This window comes from Delphinapterus leucas, chromosome 10 (assembly GCF_059928025.1).
Source record: "Delphinapterus leucas isolate spDelLeu-1000000601 "Yukka" chromosome 10, BTC_Dleu_Yukka2, whole genome shotgun sequence".
Taxonomy (NCBI): Eukaryota; Metazoa; Chordata; class Mammalia; order Artiodactyla; family Monodontidae; genus Delphinapterus; species Delphinapterus leucas.
In genome coordinates this window covers 28884332-28905963 of record NC_143138.1, presented here as the reverse complement: position 1 = coordinate 28905963, position 21632 = coordinate 28884332, and the positions used below count along the sequence as shown (strand labels likewise).

Sequence of the window (21632 nt, the reverse complement as noted above, 5' to 3'; positions counted from 1 at the left end):
CCCCCTTGAATTGAGTCCCCTGAGATTTTGGTAGAAGCTGATGAACTGAAGGAAAAAAATGTGGCCAAGAGCCCTTTTTGAAGTTTTATTATTCACTACACTATATTATCCGGAAGTAGCCTCCCATATTTTGTAAACAGTGTTTCTGCACCCTGGCTGTGTATTAGAGACACGCAGGGAAATTTGAAAAAATACCGCTCTCTGGACCCCATCTGCAGAAATTTGGATTTAATTGGTCTGGATTAGACCTGAGCATCGGTTGTTTGGTTGGTTCTCTCTCCCAGATGATTCACATACACAGCCATGGTTGAAAGCCAGTGAACCAGAGTCTGGGAAAGGAAGACATTGACATTGCAGCACGTGGAGTCATAGGCCTTTTACCCCATCTACCTCGAGACCAATGAGGCCACCCATCACCAGTGACAGGTGACCCAGACTTCAGATGCAAGGCCAATCTTAGGTGGAATAGAAATGTTCAAAAGAGCTGGTGGTGCATAGTGAAGGCCTGAGGCATTCCACATTCCTAGTATTTTAGTAAAGATAAAGAACAAAGAAGAACAAAGCCCCAGACTCTGGCATTGCTTGTAATCAAGCCTCCTCTGACCACATTAGTTGGGTGAGTCACAGGGCCCAACTGAGTGGTAGGTTGGTGTGCAGAGAATTTTGTCCTAGAGGACAGGAAACTCACTAGGGCACAGGAAATGTGCTCTAAACCAGTGGCTTGTTTTTGGAAAGCTCTGCCCAAGGAATTTCTTGACTTTGAATATTCTAAATTGAATTATTATTTTCCATCTCTTTCTAATTCAAGTTTTGTGCATATAATCTTCATGGTACTCAAGTTTGACATGCTATACATATATGTCTTTGTGTATGTATCTGTGTATGTACATATATAGTGTATTATATATATATTAAATTGCATCTTTCTTCTCCTATATCCAGGCTGCACACGGTAACCACAGTCAGGAAGTCTTCTGCTGTGCTGGAAATCCATCAAGAGGTATGAAGTTGGACACGGCATTACTCATGGACACAATGATTCACTTATTTGCTTCTTCACTGCTGTAAACGTTTGATTGTGACCACACTTTTATCTTGATATTACATTTTTATATTTTGTACCCTCTCCCTCTTTTTCTTTGGGCCAAGATTTGCTAGGAAATTCCAGTGGCCAAATGGAAACTAGATGATAGGTTACTACTTCAAGGAATATTACTAGAATGAGCCTCCCTGGAATTTTTTTCTTTTTAATTCTATTTTAAAACCTATTGTCATGGTACATAGTGTGAAGTCTGAGGTATTAAGAAAAATGTTTAAAAGTTTTATTTATTAGGGCATATTTAATTTCATTACATCATCATTATTATTTCTTAATGTAGGGCCAGGGAGGCCGTTTCTGGGGCTCATTTAGGTGGGTGATCATGGGGGCAGGGTGTCGGACCACAGGCTCTTTGACCGGGAGATGCTCCTGATTCTTGAAGCCTCTCTCTTCTCATGCGGACAGAGGGTCACACCCTAATGGTAGTGATGCCACAAAGTAGTCCTCTAGGGAAATCAATTTTGCCTTAAATCCCTCAATGGAGAACTCTCTTGTATCTCAGAATTTGAGGACCAAAGTGATTCCCACTGATGATAATTTTACTCATACGGATTTTTTCATTAAGTTCTACATACTACTATAGTGGATGTGACAGGGCATTACTAGCTATAATTGTTTAAGAAGCGAATTTAGTGAACATAGCTCTGTATAAGTGCTGTTTCTTTTACTCTTTGTTACCTTTGTTCTTTCTTTTGTTCCTTCTTTTTTTCCAACAAATACCTTGTGAGGTCCGCAGGTAAAGAGATGCAGTTGCCTGCCCTTTAAGAGTTCATAAAGGCAGCAGGCATGTAAATACTAGGTCTAAATTGGCCTTCAACTCAACGTCTATCTTCTCTCCTAATTCAGCATGCAAGGCCATCTCTACTACAGTTCTCTATTTAAGGCCAACCACGTGTTACCCCTGCTCCCAGCTCCCATCTACCTCCCCCTTCTGCTAGGAACATAATGCACCGATTCTGATCCTGCTTTTCTGACAACGGCTGGTGAGAGAAGTGAGGAAGGGAAGGGAGGGGCTGTTGGTACTCTCTCCACCCCTCCCCACTCCTTTCGCTCAAGGATGGATAGAGAATGGACCCTCCTCCAGGGTTCAGCCTTCAGTACAGGACACCTGCAGTTTCTTGGTCTTTCAGTTTCCTCCAGAGTTGGGGTGGGAGACCAGGAATGGGTTGGGGTGTGTCAGTGGTTTAAGAAAAATACTAAATAGATGTGTGTATAAAACACATGCTATGATGAAAGCAAAAGGAGTGACAACTCTACTTGGGGCTTGGGACCGCTTGAGAAAAGAAGCAGGATTGTCCTGAAAATAGAGAGGCCAGGGACTTTTAGGCAGAAAATACAGAGGTGTGAAAAAGTGTGCTGCCACAGGTGGAGAGCGACACAGGTTTAGAGGAGAAAGTCTGTGTCTGCACCCCAGCTCTGGGCCCTTCGGAGAGCCTGTAGAATGGGGATAGTAACAGGAGTTTGCTCACAGGGTCATTGTGAGGCTTAGAAGAGAAAATATCCATATAATTCACTTAGCACCCTGCCTGAAACAGAGGGAGCATCCCTTACATGTTAGCAATTGCTCTAATTATGATTAAGGTGGGTGCTGGTTGTCAGAAGTGGGCCTGGAAGTTGTAGTCAGCAAGGCCTTTGTTGTTTATGCTGCTCTGTGAATTTTACCTGCAAGGTAATGCAGAGACCTTGCAGGAATTCAGGCAGGGGAAGGAAGAAATGAAGTTTATGATTTTTATTTTTTAATATAAATTTATTTATTTACTTTTATTTTTTTGCTGTGTTGGGTCTTCCTTGCTGCGCACGGGCTTTCTCTAGTTGCGGTGAGCCGGGGCTACTCTTCGTTGTGTGCGTGGGCTTCTCATTGCAGTGGCTTCTTTTGTTGCGGAGCACGGGCTCCAGGCGCAAGGTCTCCAGTAGTTGTGGCTCACGGGCTCTAGAGCACAGGCTCAGGAGATGTGGCGCATGGGCTTAGTTGCTCCGCAGCATGTGGGATCTTCCTGCACCAGGGTTGGAACCCGTGTCCCCTGCATTGGCAGGCGGGTTCTTAACCACTGCGCCACCAGGGAAGTCCAAGCTTATGATTTTTAGAAAGACCCGCCTGATGGCCATATGGAGGGTGGATTGTCCTGGGTGGGGATGGGGTTCAAGATTAGAGATTTGGAGACAAGTTAGGCAGCTTTATAAAGAAATTACAACTGTTAATGGGGGCCTGGATTAAGGAATGGTAACAGAAATTAAGATGAGAATATTTAAATTTAAAATCTTTTAAGAAGTAGGGGATCTTGGCAATTGATTGCCTGGAGAATGGAGGAGTCAGGATGACCCACAGGCGTCTGCTTTAGGAAACTGGGAGGATGATGGTTTCTACAGAAGGGAAAGATGCATGTGGGAGTGGGAGGGAGGGCAGATAATGAACTATATTTGGGATGCGTTGAACACAGTGTCACAACACGGGCCAAGCTATTTAAAATAGTGGTTAAAAATAATCTACATTTCATACCGGTTGATATGGGGATTATAGAGTTTGGGAGTTAGCCGGTAGGAAAAGCATGTTAAGGAGGAAATTGCTGGTCTCAACCTGAAGAAAATGAAGTGAAGGAGTTATTGTTTGTTTTGTTTTTGAGGGAATGATTATGGAAATAAACGTTGGAGGGAATAAGTAGAAAAGAGCATTCAGATGAGTGTCGGTTTGTCTAGAAGGTAGAATTTAACACTGACATAGGAAGTCCCTGAAGGTAGACCATGCCCTGTCATTTACTAACTGGTTAACTGGAACGTGGTCTTTAACACAGCTTTGAAAAGCAGGAACAAGAAAAGATTAGTAGAGTGGTGGGGGTGTGGGGCGAGGGGAGGAAGCGTTTAATTCTAGGAGCCTTGAGGGAAGTTCTGAAAATTCTCTTCTGCTTCCAATTTGAAAATACGATTTAAAAAGTGATCCTCCATGTTGTAGTTTTACTTTTTTTTTTTTTTTTTTTTTGTGGTACTCTGGGATCTGGGAGGCTCCAGAAATGTTCCCAGTATCGATAGGGAAGGACAGAGCTGGTCCTTGGGATAGAATGGAGGAAGAAAAGAATGATTCTTTGAGGGTGAGCTTGTATACACCGGGCTGTCGGTGGGTAATTGCCCCACCCCCAGCGTCTTCCAATGATTTGAAAAAGCCCTGTGTAGTCTCCAGACACCTCTACTAATGTAAGTTTACTTTAGCTTAAAGAAAGACATTTCCTTTTGTTTGCTGATGTGGTTGTGTGTAAGACAGACTTCGAAATCATGAGCAGGCACTATGTCTATTCTCCTCTAGGTTCTGGTGACTGGTCCAGTGCCTGATGTGGGATGGGCACTAGGAAACTGAATGGTTGAAATCAGTCATCAAAAGGGTAGCTAGGGCTTCCCTGGTGGCGCAGTGGTTGAGAGTCCGCCTGCCGATGCAGGGGACACGGGTTCGTGCCCCGGTCCGGGAGGATCCCACATGCCGCAGAGCGGCTGGGCCCGGCCCGTGAGCCATGGCCGCTGAGCCTGCGCGTCCAGAGCCTGTGCTCTGCAACGGGAGAGGCCACAACGGTGAGAGGCCCGCGTACCGCAAACAAAACAAAACAAAACAAAAGGGTAGCTATCAGGTTAAGATTTGGGAAAGATTTGGAAATATGGGCTAGCATATTAAACCAAGAATGTAACATCCTAGATATCTGATTTATTCCTTAAGTTCACTTATTCACTTGCTTCTATGTACCTCCATTTAAATATGACCTGTCTCATTAATGAGTGAATGAATAAATGAATCTGTGAAATGGGAATTAAGAAAAGAAATGCCCTATTAACTTGAAAGTTTGGATTTCAAGAATCATAGTAAATTCCAAATACATTTTGATTTTTTCCAAGTAGAGTGAGGCAACAGGAGTATATTATGCAGTAAAATCCTATTATTTGACTCTTAGAAATATAGTTGTCTCAAGAATCAAGCATGATGCTTATTTAGAACTGAAGTGGTAACTAAAAAATTTTTCTCATTTAGTTTTCCCTTGAAAAACTCAATACCACCTCTAATGAGCTTTAGAAATATGAACCCCAAATCCACCAATGGGAATGCTTCTCCACTAAGTTAGTGCAAATGAGGGAGAAACAGGAAGAGCGGAGGAGACTGAGAGTAGGATACTGAAGGAGTCACTGATGCCTGCATAACAAAATGTCTTAAAGACTTCCGAAATGTCAGAGGACATTTTATAGAGTGAAGATATACAAGCAGACCTTGGAGATATTGCAGGCTCGGTTCCAGACCACCAAAATCAATGGAATATTGCAATAAAGCAGGTCACACGAATTTTGTAATTTCCCCGTGCACGTAAAAGTTATGTTTACACTCTACTGTAGTCTATTAAGTGTGCAGTAGCATTGTGTATGATTGTATGTAGGGATCTTCCCAGTTTTATCATTTGATGATGAAATAAATTATATATATATATATATATATATATCCCTCACATGTATCACAGGCTCTAGAATAGACAGACATTATATACATTACATGAAACATATTTGAGAGCAAAAGCCATTCAAACTGTATATGTGCATTATTGTTGGTTTGGTTTTAATTTGGTTTTAACATTGACCAAATCTACATAGGCAAATACTGCATTCTCTCATTCAGTTTTGAATTCAGGAAGCTTTTATTAAAGGGCCCGTAGTCTACACTGTCCTGAATGTTTTGGGAGATGCAAAAAAGGGGAGGATGTGCTTTCAGTTCTTTAAGAATTTGGGGGTTTTGGCAAAGTCTTGACCTCTATCTACATTATAAATGGTTTTAATAGTAAAAATTTTTAGATGGGGATCTACAGACACCAGTAGGGTTTACTTTGATGGCATACGGTGAGAAAATGCAAAATGTCAAGACAGATCCTGGAAACAGATTTGCAGAGGTGCTTCTGTGCCCCAGATGAGGAGAGAACCACGGGCTTTCTGACAAGCCTTTTCGAGCTGAATTCATTCCTTGCCTGGGGCAACGATCTGCCGTAATCTCTGGATATTTGAACGCTTGGTTTGAGCAAAGGCAAAGTTCACAAATCTGTTTCTTTCCCCAGGTTACAATAAAATTGGGCCAGCTAGGCAGTTTGGGGAAATTATGCATTTTCTCCCAAACAAAGATTAGAGCATCAGAGAGACAGCATCGTTTAGAAGTACTGAGTACGGTTGCTCATTCTCCCAGAGCTGATCTCAAACTCAGGTTCTGTCATTTACCAGCTGCATAGGCCTGGGCAAATGACTCGGTCGCTCAATGTCCTGATTTGTTCTAGCTGTGAACTAGGGACAGTCTTACCTCATTAGGATTTGTTGTGAGTGATTTAAGTTTGTAAGGTTCTTAGGACAGTTCTGGTCCACTGAAATTATACCATAAATGAAAGCTGCTATGATCAACACAGCTAGTGTTAGGAATTGCCACCTCAGGAAGATGCTTACCTGTTTAAGCCACATTTGGAGGCAGTGCATTAGACCAAGAGAGTAGAGGTTTGCTCCATTCCAGTGGGAGCCCTTCTGGAAGGAGAAGGGGGCAGGAGTGCCTTGTCTATTTAGTTCGAGCGGAAGGATCAAGATGATCAGCCCTTCACTGAGGTGAGAACATTATAATTTCCCACTATGGATCTTTATGGAAATAGAGGCAGAATCAGAAATTCTCTTTGAGGTTTCAAACTAGTTATAGAAATTCTCAAATAGTTACCTGGCCCTCAGGTTACTAGCTGGAGAGTATAGTTAGAGCAGAGAAGATTCCATTTTGAAGGCTTATTTAGGATTTTTAAACTGTTAATGTCTATGTATGATGTGTAGCGTGTGGTCTAAATCCTTGCTGCCTACAGTGTATACTTCAGAACAAGAGCTTGGGTATTTTTTCAAAGCTGGCTAGATTCTCCTTCTCACAAAACCAGGGGAAGGGAACATAAGGCTGGTGGGTGAGTCAACACATTCCTCGCCTACAGGGGTGTTTTAGTGGGGATTTACTACTCAAAGCTAACTTATTTAGAGAGAAGGAAATTTCCCTTGATACCAAGACTTACACTTTTGTAAGTATTTTCTTACTTACATCCACTTACACACGCACCCAAGTGAACAAAATCTAATTTTGTTAGAGGAAAAGAAAAGCATCTGATCCATTTGAAAAATGAGCCAAATTCGACAGCAGCCAACATGTGGGATTTATCCAAACTGCCCAGAATTATATCTGAAGCGACACATTTTGACATTCCATCCATGTAGGAAGCACAGCCATGGATGAGCCCAAACTGATCAAAAGTTTTAAAGCATAGGAAGTGAAGAATAATAGCATGAAAGTAGCAAGTCACTCTCAACACTCCCGGAGAGTGGAGAACCTGGCACCCTTCTCTAAATACAGGACCAGACCTGAACACCGCACAAATACCTCCAAGCTCGGGTTTTGCAGGAACTCGCTGCCGTTGGGGAATTGGCAGGGCGTCCATCCAAAAGAGAACCTAATTCTGCAGTTGAGCTTGAAACAAAGCCCTTAGCTCAGGGTGAGGATGAAACCAAGAACTCTTTAAAGATGATACTAGTCCTAAGATAGGGAAGATGCCCAAGATGAGAAAAGACCCTACCCTTTGTTGTCAACTCAAGTCCCACTGCTTGCTGCTTACCAAATCAATACTCAGAAATGTTGATAGAAAGTAAAGGTGCCTTTAATCAGAATTCCGGCAATCTGGGGAGGCGGTGGATTCAGTGTCCCCCTAAGACTACCTCTGAAGATTCTGTTGGTCCGTGAAAACTTTTAAAGGGAAACAGGGAAGTAGTCTCGGTTAATCATTGAGATGGGGGTCAAACATGTCATCGACGTGCCCTACTGTGTGCAGGCTTGTGTACAGGCTCTTCGACTCCCCGTGATCTGCCTCCGGATGTTATCTTGTTCACACAGGTTGGTCACACAGTTTGTTCGGGAGACTACTGAAGGGGAAGCTAGGGAAGAGATCTGGTCATCTGTTAATTACTTATTCTTCATTTCTACTGCTTTGATCTACGGAAAGAACTGACAAGTTAGGCAAGGTATTGTGTGACTAAAAGGTTTGAAAGGTGCACTTGGGCGGGAGATGGGTAGAGCATAGGGGTGCCTAGTTTCAAAGTTAGTTACGATGCAGCTTTGCTAAAGCGACATGTGAAGGGGCTTCCTGCTGAGGGCGGTTTCCTGCAAAGAGCTGTTTACGACACCATCTCTTTTGAGCCTTCTCCTGGTATTGAGAGCTGAGGTAGCTGGGCAGCCACCAAGGAGGAGCCTGCAACGGAGGGTGTGGGCTGGGAGCAGGACAGTCCCAGAAATCAGCAGTCTGGTCCACCTGGAGCCAGGAGACCAGGCAAGCACTGCTGTGAGAAGCAGCTGGCTCAGGGGTCTTCATGGTAAGAATCAAGAGCCCCTGGACTGTAATGGGTTGAGTGGATAAGGCAGAAATGAGAGGGCGGTGGAGGTGCATGAGACAGTGGATGAACAAGAGAATTTCCTGTCTTGTGCGGGGTTAATGCAGCTGTTGCTCGTCCGGTCCCTGCGGCTGGACACGGAGACTTGGAGGATCTCATAAACTGGGGACTCTGTGGCAGAGGAGAGCAACGACTTCTTCTAGGCAGACTCTACAAAAAAATATTTGCTTGCAAAAGTTGATATAAAAAGGACTCCTTTAAATGCGTTTAAAAATTATTATATTTAGCTCCTGGAGAAAATACCAGAAGTCGTTAAATCATTGTGTGCATCATTTAGCAGCAAAACAAACACCCTGACTAGAATATCTAGCTGTTGCCTCACCCCTTGGTCACCCTAAATTTCCTAGGCGGTGGCACCAATGCCATGCCCTTACAGGTCATGATTAACTGAATAATTCTGAAGGTTATGTATAAAGGCATTGTAAGTATACCTGTGATACTGGAAGGAAGTAAGGGAGCGGTTTATTCCGTATTCAGCAGTGTAGTGCCTTGGTTCGGTTTAGGGTTGTCTTGATTTAATTTAGCACAAGTACAGCTTCCTTTATTTTCAGTCGACTGTGCGGAACTATGGAAGTGTTTCCAGTATATGCAGATTGTTTCCAGATTTCCATTTTGGGATCATATATTTGAGGACAGAGTAGTCCTCATTCTCATCCAAATGTGGCAACTGAAGCTCATCTATCAGAGTCGCCTGAGGTGCTTGTTTAAAATGGAAATCCTCAGGCCCCATTCCACACCTCCTACATCAGACTCTCTGTGGAGTGGTACCTATTTAAATCTGTGTGATGTTTAAATCTAGTGGTGTTTATTTATATCTGCATTTAAATAAACATCCCAGGTGGTTGTTATATGTTCCTCGGTTTGAGAAGGGTCGTTTTAAGAAGGAATAAGAGGGAATGCTAATCTAGGTGATATGGGTCTAAACAGGGGTATGGGGGCTTCAGAGGAAGAGATGGATGATAGATGTAGTTTGGAAATAAAAATTGGTAAGAGTTGGTGATTCATTGGCTGTGGGTAATGGGTAGCAAAGGAAAAGGAAATGCTCTTCCTGATTAAAAAAACTCTGACTTAAGTTATTGAAATGAGATAGAGACTATTTTTCTCCCACCTAAAACTGTACCTCTTCCTGCCTTCTCCCCCAGGATAATTCAGATAGTTGCTCACTAATTTCTTGTTTTTTATTCTGGAAATGAACCAGAATGTCTAAAAATGAACACTCAGTTTAGTTCCCCAGAAACTCAAAACGATGTTCAGAGTGGTTGGTCGGAATGTATATTTATTCAAATGAAGGTCCCAATACATAATACAGTATATTTTTGAAATTGTCATGCCAAATGTGAGGGATGTGGAGCCTGGCAAGAAGAATTTAGTTAAACGAAGGAGTCTGTTCTGTGGGCAGATTGGCCATTAGAGAGCTAATGAAGACTTGTTTATGAACCAATGTTATCGTTTTTTTTAATTTCTGGGAGAAAATGTTATTTAGTTGATAATTCTATCATCCCACATGTCTGTTGATCAGATTCCTCAAATGAAACACTCAAACTTCACAAATCCACAAGCTAACCTGTCATAGATAAACCAGAAGCATCATCCGAGGTCCCTCCCATATATTTGAAGGAAACACTTCAAGGATACCATTGGCCTTGGCTGTTCTGAATAGCACAAGCCCCTGTGTGATGCCAGCAAAGCCCCAAGCAACAATCTGATTGGAAAGAATATTGCTAAGGGAGTTGTCAGAACTGGTTTCTGTCCCCGGTTAGTTGTATGACCTTGGTCCAACACATGACTGGATAGTGATGTTAAATCAGATATGAATGTAAACCTCAACGAGCTTGTTTTCTAACAGGAAGGGCAGAGTCAAGGGATAGATGGGTAGACGGTTTGGCTTTAAGGAGGAAGTAGTTTGAGAAGAAACTTAAAGTATGGGTTAGGTTTTTGGGTATGGGAGGAGGTCGGGGGACTGGCCCCTGAGGGGCATGACCAGAGGATAGAAAACAGTTTGCATTGGATGGATCAAAGACTGTGTAGGAGTAAGTTAGGCTGTACAGGTGAGTAGGGGGCAGATCCTAGAGGGTCTTACAGGTTAGTCTGAGGAGGTTGCATTTCATTCTAGGCAATATATCTCAGGAGTAGAAGACAAGGACAGGAGTTGGGAGGCTAGGCAAGTGGAACAGAGAAGAAGGGAGTCCTGAACTAGAATAGTGACCATTAGAATGTTCAGGAAGGGCACAGGATGAGATGCATCTGGAAAGCTTGAATCTGCAGGACCACTTACATGTGGGAAAAGGAAAAAGAAATTCATGGGAGAAGCTGTCCTCAATGACAATGTCCATCTCCACCCCTGTCCTTCTGGTGTGTGTGTGTGTGTGTGTGTGTGTGTGTGTGTGTGTGTGTGTGTGTGTGTGTATGTGTGAATGTGTGGTATGATTAGGGTCTGGATTTAGTTTTAGAATCTCCCACTGACCTGGTGGTATGCTTCTCCCCGAAATGCAATTTTTCCTTCTCTACAATGGGAATAACATACTTACTGGCTCTGAAGAGTGCATCTAAATTGCTCACATGGTGTCTGGCACATACAGAGATGTTAGCTTACAAATGTTGGTTCTCTGACCTCCCACCCCCACCCTATTTGCCCTATTAGGAGAAAAGTAATTTACAAGGAATGTCAGAATAATGATGCACCCTAGGAACATTGAAGTCAACTAGCTGAATGGTCCCATTCTAGGATAATGGCAGAGTTACCAACTACAGCATGCTGGAGACCCACACTTTCAACATCCTCCCCTGCACACCTTAATCTAGTAAATAAGGGACTGATGTTCTAATGAATTGGGCTTTTGAGAGCTCATCTGGACCCAGAGCTGATTCAAGGAGGTCAGTCTGTGTCTCCTTCTGGGTCAGCTTCACCCCCCCCATCTGTAATTTGACTTGTTCTCTTACAGAAGAGGTGCTGGGCAGACATGAGTGTGCATTGGTGAAAATATATTTTAGAACTGACAAAGCAACGCATAGGGGTCTTCTGCTGATGGGAAGGGTCGCCAGGTTAGGGAGGCAGGTTTGGTCCTGATGCCTTTATGGTAGTATCTGAGTACCTCCCTAGGGTTTTTTCCAGGTCAAGTCCAGTTTCCATGAGGATAGTGTGGGCTTCCTGTGCTCAGAGGTTCCGTCATGACAGTTAATGTGGAGGTCATTGCAGATGCAGGTTGCCAGATGTGGGTCCCATGTGTGCAGAAACTGCCCAATTCTCACAATCGAATGACTTCCTCCTCTTTGTTTCTTTTCTTTTTTTCCACCTTAAGGATCTTGGGAACGTCCCCTATTAGACGTCTTTAGAAAATAAGAAGTCAAACCAGGGCAACCTGAATCAATTTTTTTTTTTGTAAAGAGGAGAACAGAGATCCATTCTTCTTATAACTCAATAGAATTGTTTTTTAATTTATTTTTTCTTTATTTGAACTGTACAATAGGAACAAAATAAGAAGAGTCTAGCTTAATTTCAAAGGTAACTCTTAGTTGAAAAAGAAAGTCACAGTGCTTGACCAGAGGGAGAGTGGAGATAGGAAATTTAGAAGATGGAAACAAACTTAAGTATCTTATAAATTTTGAGTGGATTATAAACACATAAGAGATGAATAAAAAGGCCCTGCTTGGAGACTGAAGTGGTCTAGTTGGGAAATGACTAATGCATGAACACAAATCTTGGTGGCAGGTTGGTTAGCTGAGAACTTTCTAAAGATTAAATGAACAATAATAGAATTTTGTTAATGCCCTAAAATGAGTTTAAATCATTAAATACATGATGCAAATATGCAAGTACCTTTAATTGGGCACAATTAAAAATAATGAGGTATGTTTAAAATAATGCCATTTAGAGCAAGAGAGCAGTTAGGGAGAATTTGTCCAAAAAGCCAACAAGTGATAGTAGTGTGGTGATTTCATTGTTATCAGTAGAGAGAATCCTATTCATATAATAAATTGGGCACTTTAGCAAGTGAAATAGGTTCTAGGTCAACTGCACATCCTTTCCCTGGCAGCTGGAAACCTTGGCATTCCCAGAAGACAGCTTTAGTTAAAATGAAAAATGTACACGACCCTTCAAGTCCAGCCTATTTCTTACTGCATCGGGTCAATGGAATGTTCGGCATATTCAATTCTCTGTAATCCAGCGCTGATTCTATTTTTCCTTCTGCTAAAGTGGGGTTGGTTGGTTTGGGCTGTAATAGTGTATCTTGTAGGCATATGAGCGAAAAAATTAAGCGAATTGGGTTCTCCTTGACTACTGTCTCCACGGGTGACCTCTTCAGGTTCTTTCAGGTGTGTGAAGAGTTTCATCTCCAAGTTAGTGAGAGAAGCAGATAATTTACCTTTGCACGAATGGGTCTGTGAACCTCAGAAGATTAGCCATTCCTCTTGGATTTGTGTGTGTGTGTGTGTGTTTCTGGTTTGCTTAGTATCTTTTCAAAAAGAATTTTGGAAAAAAGAAAATTTTTTGGAATATTTCAAACATATACAAAGGAGAAATAGTACAATGAATTCCAACATAGCCATCATCCAGTTTCAACAATGATCAACACATAGCTTATCTTATTCCATGTTTACCCTCATCCACTACCTCCCTCTCACTCTTCCCCCATTATTTTGAAGCAAATAACATCCTGGGATTTCACCACAATTTTATGAATATCTGATTTGTGAGAACAAGATTTCCCAAACTATGATCCACGAAAACCCTGTCCTGAAAAGCTACAGCAAAAATAAAGGGTTTTAATCTTCAAATACTCTGGGCAAATGCTAGACACCATCTCTCCTTTTTGAAGAGGTTCCCTGTACATTAACATATTAATGGTTCTGAGAAATCTGCATGTAAGAAATTTAAACCAATATCTTCCAAACTTAATTGAGTCTAGAACTCTTTATTTCCAGCAGATCCTATTTATATCAAGTGGAAGAAATGTTAAGAGAAAATATTTACATTTACTAGGCACTCAGTATTTGCCAAGTTTTCTATAAAACATTTTTATATGCATTGCCTTATTTAATCCTTATAATAATACTTTGAGATGGGATTTCCAGATGAATATATTGCCCTGTTTTCAGATGAAGAAATTGAAGCTCAGAAGTATGAAATAACTTGATGAAGGTCACACAGTAGGTAAGACACAGGGGCAGGATCTACCTCCAGAGGTGTGTGACCCCCTGGAACCTGAGCTCTCATCCACCATGCTGTACATTTGGAGAGGAGGGGTTAGCGATATCTGATGACATGAGCATCCTCTAGTGGCTTTGATATCCTCTTGTTTTCTTATAGTGACAAGGGAAACAAAGGGACAACAAAGCACACTTGGTCAGAGTCACTAGGCTAAGGATTTTGTTTAATAATACTATTTTCTATTGCCATTGTGCTTTGTACTTTCTAGATTATTACCAATGCCTTATGAAAAGGGTAGGATGAGTGTTATTCCTATTCAGCTGATAAGGCACAGAAAATGTACGTGTCTTGACCAAAGTCAAAAGTTTGTTACAGCCCTGGAATTCGAACCGCAATATTTACATCCATTGCATTTTCTTTTGACTGCCCCTGACTCCTGGCTTGTTCTGGTTGATGTGAACTGTGGAAGCAAAGAAAAGGGAGGTTTGTGGGGAGACTGACTTAATTCAGAATTACTTGATAGTGGAGAGTCCACAAGTGGTAATGCTCTTTTCAGAAATATTCTAGAGGCAAGCTCTGGTGCTTTCCTTAACAGCTAGATCATGTTTCTCATGTTTTAGGGTAGGAAAGGATAAATCTAAAGATTTCATTGTTTTAGGACAACCTATGACTCCCATCATGTCCCTTTGCTCCTTTAGACCAGGAAAAATTCCACCAATGCTCATCATGAAACCTGCCCACATCCAACCTCAATCTGTTTTGGAAGCTCTGGCCCATGCCTTGTTGGTGATGGCAGAGGCTCTGTGGAACCACTTTGTGGTTCCTTAGCAGAGATGTCCATGATATAGCTGGAAAGGCACTGAGGGAGAGTTGGAAGAGCAGCTCTTTGTTATCTATCTTACTTTCCTCTGTCAAGGTCAGAGTATTGTCTTCCAGAGTACACATTTGGTAAATTCTCCCCTGAGTGTAAAATCATGCAGAACAGTTTTAAAATTATGCGATTATTTTCAAATGTGTCATGGGAAGCAGAACAGTTGTATAATATCTACACAGAATTAAGCGCCAGCATCTTTAGAGCTTTACTGAGGCAAACTAAAACACTTCTGATTAACTGGGCATTTATTTTGGCTGAGACAGACTTGCGTGGAGATAGGGAACATTTGGATGTATGCTGCTAATAATGAACATTATCACTTCATTAAAGTAGGTCAAAGTAAGCAAGTGTGATAGGTTTTTTTTCCCCACATGCTATAATTACCAAGGGAATTCAGCAGGTTTTAGTCCTGTATATAGCTAGGCCATAATAGTATCTAATAAGCAATCATTCATTGCAGGTGATTAAAATACATGTCTCCAGACAGATTAAAAGAGGAGAGATAGAGAGTAAAGCATCATGATCTCATTATTATATTCTCCTCTCATAATTAAGGAAGGTGTAAATTTAAAACTTAATAAAAATGTGGAGGCACCATGATATAACAAGAAGAGCATTGGTCCTTGGGTTAGACAATCGGAGTTAAGGAAACAGTTCTTATACTTTTGACAACATGGCCTTGAGAAAATCATTTAATTTCTTTGAGCCTTGGTTTGCTTATTTGGAAATGAAGATAATAATTATTTGGGGAATCAAATAATATGATATGGGTATGTACAGTCCTAAAAATTTGTTAATAATAATTTTTAAATGTGAATGATAAAGCCAGACTAGAAAGGCAGCAACAAACGACAACAGGGTCCCCTGTACGACGTGGTGTATCTGGGCGTGCAAACCTGAGACTTATGTCTGTGAAACAGGAGTGCATCAGGCTGTCTCCAAGTTCACTGATGAGAGGAGGGTCAGCTAGCTCAAGAGCAATGAGCCAGAGAAAACCAGAAGAGCCAATCACACACTAAGTATCAACCTTAGAAATGCAGTACACACTGATTTTGGGATCTGTGACGCTAAGAAGAAAGAAAGGTGTTTTTTTCTTTCTGGCCTGGTCACTTTGTTCCTGGTTCCTGGTTCTAAGTTTCTAAGTATGTGTAGGTCAATGGTTATTGTGATAAGAGAGTGTAAATCTTGTTTATTTTTCTGGTTGGTTTAATTAGGTTGTGTTTGTCCAGAATGAAAAATGTCTATTCCATGAACCCAGGGAGCTATTGCTCATACCAAACTTTCAAATCAGTGAAAGCATTCACTTGCCCTAGGAAGTCAGGCAACTTATCCATGTTTCATTCTTGGAGGTTTTAAAACTCAGAGAGCCCCAAAGGCTCTTCCCACAAAACACAGAAAGCTGGTGATAGAGCCAGAAAAGCCTTCATGAATCAGAACTTTTCCACCTGCTTTATCTACTGGAAGTTAGATGGGTGTTTTGTAAAGTATCCTGAGCATGGCTGTTACTCTGCAAAAAGAATATCATTGAGGAAAAGAGAGACCTTAAAACATAGCTAAGGTAGGTAGAAGTGTCTGGCATATGCTGGGGGTAACTTTCAGAGGAATCTGTGGCAATCTGGTAAAAGAAATTAGAAAGTCTGCAGTAATTACATCCTAATAGGTGGGCTATATAATCTCCCCAAATGAAAAAGGAAACAAATTCCAGTTATTTTTCAGACAAGCCTTGGGTAGATTACAAATAGTTTGAGTGGCAGGTTGAATTGTTGGGGGAAAATGATTTCCTCTGTAATTAAGTTTGTCTCTTATGCTATAAATGTCAAATGAGAGAAAAAATATAGAAAGATTTCAGTTCATCCTAAAGAGACTACAAAATAATACTAAGAAGAATTTTTAAAAGTTTTTTACTTGATGTTTGCAAATTTAAATAGTAATACAATCTCATTGGAACAATTGGAACAATATCACACAAAGATGTACAAAAGCAAAGATGATCGATCACCTTCCCTGCGAAGTCATCTCCGTGTAAATAGTGTGATGTGTATCCTACTCACACACCTGAGAAAACATGTTAAAAGTGGCAAATTTTTAGATAAAACCAGAGAATTTCAAAGTGCTTGAGACTTTTCAGCAACATCAGAGACAACCAGAACTACCTTCTTTGGGTTGAATCAATGTAGGAGAAGCTAGACTGAAGGCTTTGGGGCTAGAGTCTGGCAGGGGTCAAAAAAGGGAACCAAGAGAAGCAGACTCAGAATAATTTATTTCTCAAAAATTATCTCTGAACTGAGATGCTAGACAATCAGACTTCTTCCCTCAAACCTTACTCCTCATTTCCTTAACTAAGTGTCACAGAAAGAAGTATATGGTGACATGGTAATCACATATCCTTAGAACAGGTGTTATCACCAATGTGTATTTAATATGCATCTTTGGGGGCATGGCTGTAAGGTGCAAAGGTTAGAAAATCAAGCTAGGGAAATGACCCAGACTTTCAGGGCACAGAAAGAGAAATCAAGGATCTAGAGGCAGATGAACAAGTAAATTACGTAGCAGAATGAATCAAGGACTTAATACATTTGTGGGAGGGTGAGGGAGGAAGATCTGGAGCAGGCACATATTTGGATAAGATGGGCTTGGAGAGGAAGAGCTGCCTTGATTCCAGAGGCAGCTACCTCTGCCTAGTGAATATGATACAGGAAAGTGTTGGAACGAAAGATAATAGTGTTCTCATGCAGAGATAAAACTTTAATCTGAATCCACTGGCTGGGTTATCTCTTTGGGGCTTTTGACTTGCAGTATATGCTATCCAAATTGTAAGATGACAAAGAGCATTACAGCTACACAATGTATCTGTGCATCCATGGGAGAATCTGAGGAAATAACCCTTTTCTTTCTTTCTTTCTTTCTTTTTCTTTCTTTCTTTTTCTTTTTTTCTTTCTTTCTTTCTTTTTCTTTCTTTCTTTCTTTCTCTTTCTTCCTTTCTTCCTTCCTTCCTCTTCCTTCCTTCCTTCTTTCCTTCCTTTTCTTTTTCTTTCTTTCCTTCTTTCCTTCCTTCCTTCCTTCTTTCTTTTCTTCCATTCATTCATCTATTTATGTGATCATATATATGCATGTATATATGTCTTTATATAAACATATGTATCCCTGCATACAATAGGCCAATCTCTCAATCAAAAAATTTGTAAAAAATTGTGATGAGTAATAATTGCATTATTTATGGAATTCTTTGAAATGGAAAAAATTGCATATTTCTTGCTCTTGTGGCAATTGGTTTCATTTACAGAAAGCTTAGCAGTAATTTAACTTGGAAATTTTACACATTTCTTAGTGGGACACAATACAGTAGGCTGTTCTGGTTATAAATTCAACTGGGCTAGGACAGTACCCTTTGGAACTTTCTCTTTCTCACTGGGTTTTCATCTTTAGGATCTACCTGAAGTTACCAAAGGCAAGCATTAAAGTTGATGCTTTATAAAAAAAGTCAAACAACTCTCCATCTCCACCCCAGTGTCCACTGGTGAGACATGTGTGAATAAATCGATAAATGAGAGTCTGGCCTCAGAGAGTATGGCTCAGAGATTGTAGACTGTCCATATAGTTGTGCCTTCTGTGAATAGGTTTGAAGAGCAGCTGAATAGATGCTAAGAACAATGGATTTTCCCCTCAAAAATGTTATTGTCTATACAGAGCAGGTACAAATGTTCTAGTACTCATGAATTGGATAGAATGAGTCCCGGTAATAATGGGGATTGTGACAAGGAATATGAAGCTATCCTCTGGGGCCAAGAAACCCTTCACCTGTTCACAGAGCTTCAGAGAAAAAATGACAGGTTCTAATACATATTTTGAAATTCTGAAAAAAATTTAGTCTGTTATGTGTATTTGTTTTTAAAGCTTGAGAAAATAGATGACCAAGGCCAGCTGAAGTGTTTTTGTTGAAATTTAATCATCAGTATGCAACATATGCTGTTAAGTACTCACTTTGCAACCTTCATGGATGATTAAAAAACAGTGACCCAAAGATGTTTAAAAAAAATTAAAAAACAAAAGAGTGACCCAGGATGGAAAGGGCATCCTTAGCAATGGGAAGGCAATGAGTAGCTTAAGCTTTTTACTTACTGTGATAGCAATTGAGCTTCTTGATAATTTATTGTTGTAAAAATGTCTTTGAAACCACCAATTGCTGCTTCCTGTAGATGGTTAGAATTTTGACTCTTATTTGGGAAACTTCTAGAAGCATAATTTGCCAAATTCACTTGTACAAAGCATTTGTAAGTACTCTCTATGAGAATATTCAGAAATGTTTAGTTTCCTATTTGTTTGCTCTCTCCCAGTTGTGTGTTCAACTAAAGGGCACATTTGGCTACTGCACTGGGGAAAGATGGATTAGTTCTTCTCATCTCTGTCAGTTTCTCTGTATCCTCACATTTAAAATAATTTCTCTCTCTTTTCAAGCCACAGCTGTGTTATTGAAGTGTGTTTTTTCAATAAAGAAAATATGCTGCACTGATGTTCTGAATTATATTGGTTTTGTTTGCATTGTTTATTTTAAATCTAAAGATTCAGTGGCACAGTGGGTAATAAATGAGAGGCTTTGACAGAACTAAGAAAAGCTTACATTAAAGGGACCAGCCAAATTGTACAATTTGGTAGCTCTATCTGCCCATTATGGTGATTTGTGTGGACTCTTCTAAAACTTCAAGGTTTAGGTTAAAATGCTCACTGGTTAGGAATATTTCTTAACATTTGATAGTACTGGTTGTTATCCAAGCAACTCAAAATATCCCTGGGAGTTATATCACCGATTTCCTTGTCTAAACAAAAGTAAGTCCCCCAAGGTCACCTTTTAAAAATTGGAACAACCAATAAATATTCTATTGTGACCTTTATGCCTTCATCTCAGAAGACAGCATTGTCTAGTTAGAAAGGCTGGTTTTCCCACTGACTATAACTTATTGCAACAGGGGCCCCAGAAATGTAGAGACATGCTATCCAAGAAACCCAATACCAAAGCAAATGTCTCAATCCTGTATTATGACCATTTAAGAAAGAAACAAAAACATGGGAGAGAATATTGAAGAAAAATTTTTTAAAAGTATTAATAGATGCATGAAAGTGTGTGTGTGTGTGTGTACGTGTGCACATGTGTGTTTGTTAGTCCCACAAATTAAAGGGATTAACACAGACAGACATGAATCAGCTCTCATGTAGTGATAGCCACATTTTAAAACCTTTTAAAATATTGTTCCTGATAATGTTTTATTAAAACAAAGGCCATGCTACTCTGTAGTAATGACACACACCACACACACCCAAAACCCCAAACAAACCAAAAACCAAAAACCCCCTAATCTCAGTAGTTGAACACAATAAAAACTTATTGGCTGTTCTTGTTGCAATTCAATGCCACTGGGCAGATGGATTCTTCTCCATGCAGTCCTTCAGGGTCAGTGTCCTTCACAGCTGTCCTGTTACATCTCCATCTTCAACATGTGGTCTCCAAGGTCACCGCAAAAGGAGGAGATAAGAGTGGATACTCTAGCGGGGAGATTTTATGGATCATGCCAGGAAGTGCAATGTGTCACTTCCCCTCACTTTCTATTGGTCAGAACTGAGTCATATGGTCCAACCCACCTGCAACAAGGTGTGGGAAAATGAGTCTTCCTATGTGCCCAAGAGGAAGATGAAATGGTTTCGTTGAACACATGACACAAGTGGGGTTGGTCGTTTTGTTTTATTTGTTGGCACCAGTGAAAACATCAACCCTGAATACTAGTGCAAGTCTTTTGAAGTCCTTGGTAAGAGATAGCGGGGGGATAAACAATATTATCCATGATGTCGGCCTGTAGATACGTCATTCACTTGTTTCACAATGTTTCCCTCAACATCTAAATAGAAGCTACAAATAACAGTGGTTCAAACAAGTCAGAAGTTTATTTCTCTGGAAGGTGGTTGGGTGATGTTATGGGATTAGTGCTTATCGGGAACTCAAGCTCCCTCTACCTTGTTGCTCTGCCAATCTCAACGATCCACATGGCTGTTCCAGATCCTCCCATCGCTTTCACATCCAGAGAGGAGGAAGCAGGAAAGGAGAAGGGGGCATGTCCACTCTAAGGATACAACTTGGAAGTCCTACATATCATTTTTTTCACAATTCTTTAGCCAGGACTTAGTCATAGGGCAACCTCTAATTACAACAAAGATTAAGAAAAAAGTGGCCTTTATTCTGTTGGGGGGTGGGTAGGGGGTATATTCCCCCATGGCTAAAACATGCAGTCTAATCACTGTGAGAGAAAAGGAGAGAATGGGGGCAAATAGCAGTCTCTGCCAAAGCTCATCTCTTTGCCACCCAAATACCAGTTTGCACCCTTCATTTCACAGAACACACTCCACCACCTGTCCCCACCTCCACCAAGGAAGAAAACCCTGAAGTCCCACCTGGTTAATGCCTTGGAAGAGCCCAGAAGCTCTGGGTGATGGAAATTCTATCTGTCAGGTTTGGGTGAGGCTTCTGTGGTCCAGTGACCATCCCTCACTCCCAACCCCACATAATAGGCTATGGTGGGGGTACGAACTGAATGACCACCATAAAAGCTCTCATTTGGAAAAGAGTGGGATGGGAAATACTGCATCACAGAGCCATAGCATTTATCAAATCCAACCTGGCAGGCATTTTGAAGCTTCTCTGCCCCGGCAGTAGAGTAAATTCATTGATTAGCTCCATCTAGTAGCTTCTAATTCTCCCCACTGGAAGGAGTCCCTTGTCATTTGGCTTCTATGACCTCTGGCTTTGCCCAAGGGAATCCTTGCCTTTTATTGTCCATGACTCAATCTGAAGTGGGCACTGGAGAGTGTGCCCTTCCTGAAGGCTGCAGAGGGTTCTCAGCCTGCCTCCTGCTGGTGCAGGTTTGGGAGTTAGGGGTTATTTTAGGGATCAAAATCTCATTCTTTTGAAAGTGAGTCTTGCATGGGCTGTTTTGAGGTATCGGCACTTTATTCTTATGGTAATGGGGAACCGCTAAGGGCTTTGAGGGTAAGATTCCTCTTGC

General features: G+C 41.0%; 1 protein-coding gene across 1 annotated transcript in view; it reads left to right on the top strand.

The window, feature by feature from the left end:
• The window catches only part of OPN5 (opsin 5), an 82111-nt gene extending 61235 nt beyond the window's left edge, over positions 1-20876 (top strand). The window contains exon 9 of the mRNA XM_089918637.1: positions 943-20876. Within this exon, the coding sequence (XP_089774763.1) occupies positions 943-1006 (64 nt within the window). The 3' untranslated portion in view covers positions 1007-20876. The remainder of the gene's footprint in view (positions 1-942) is intronic.
• Positions 20877-21632: the final 756 nt, after the last annotated feature.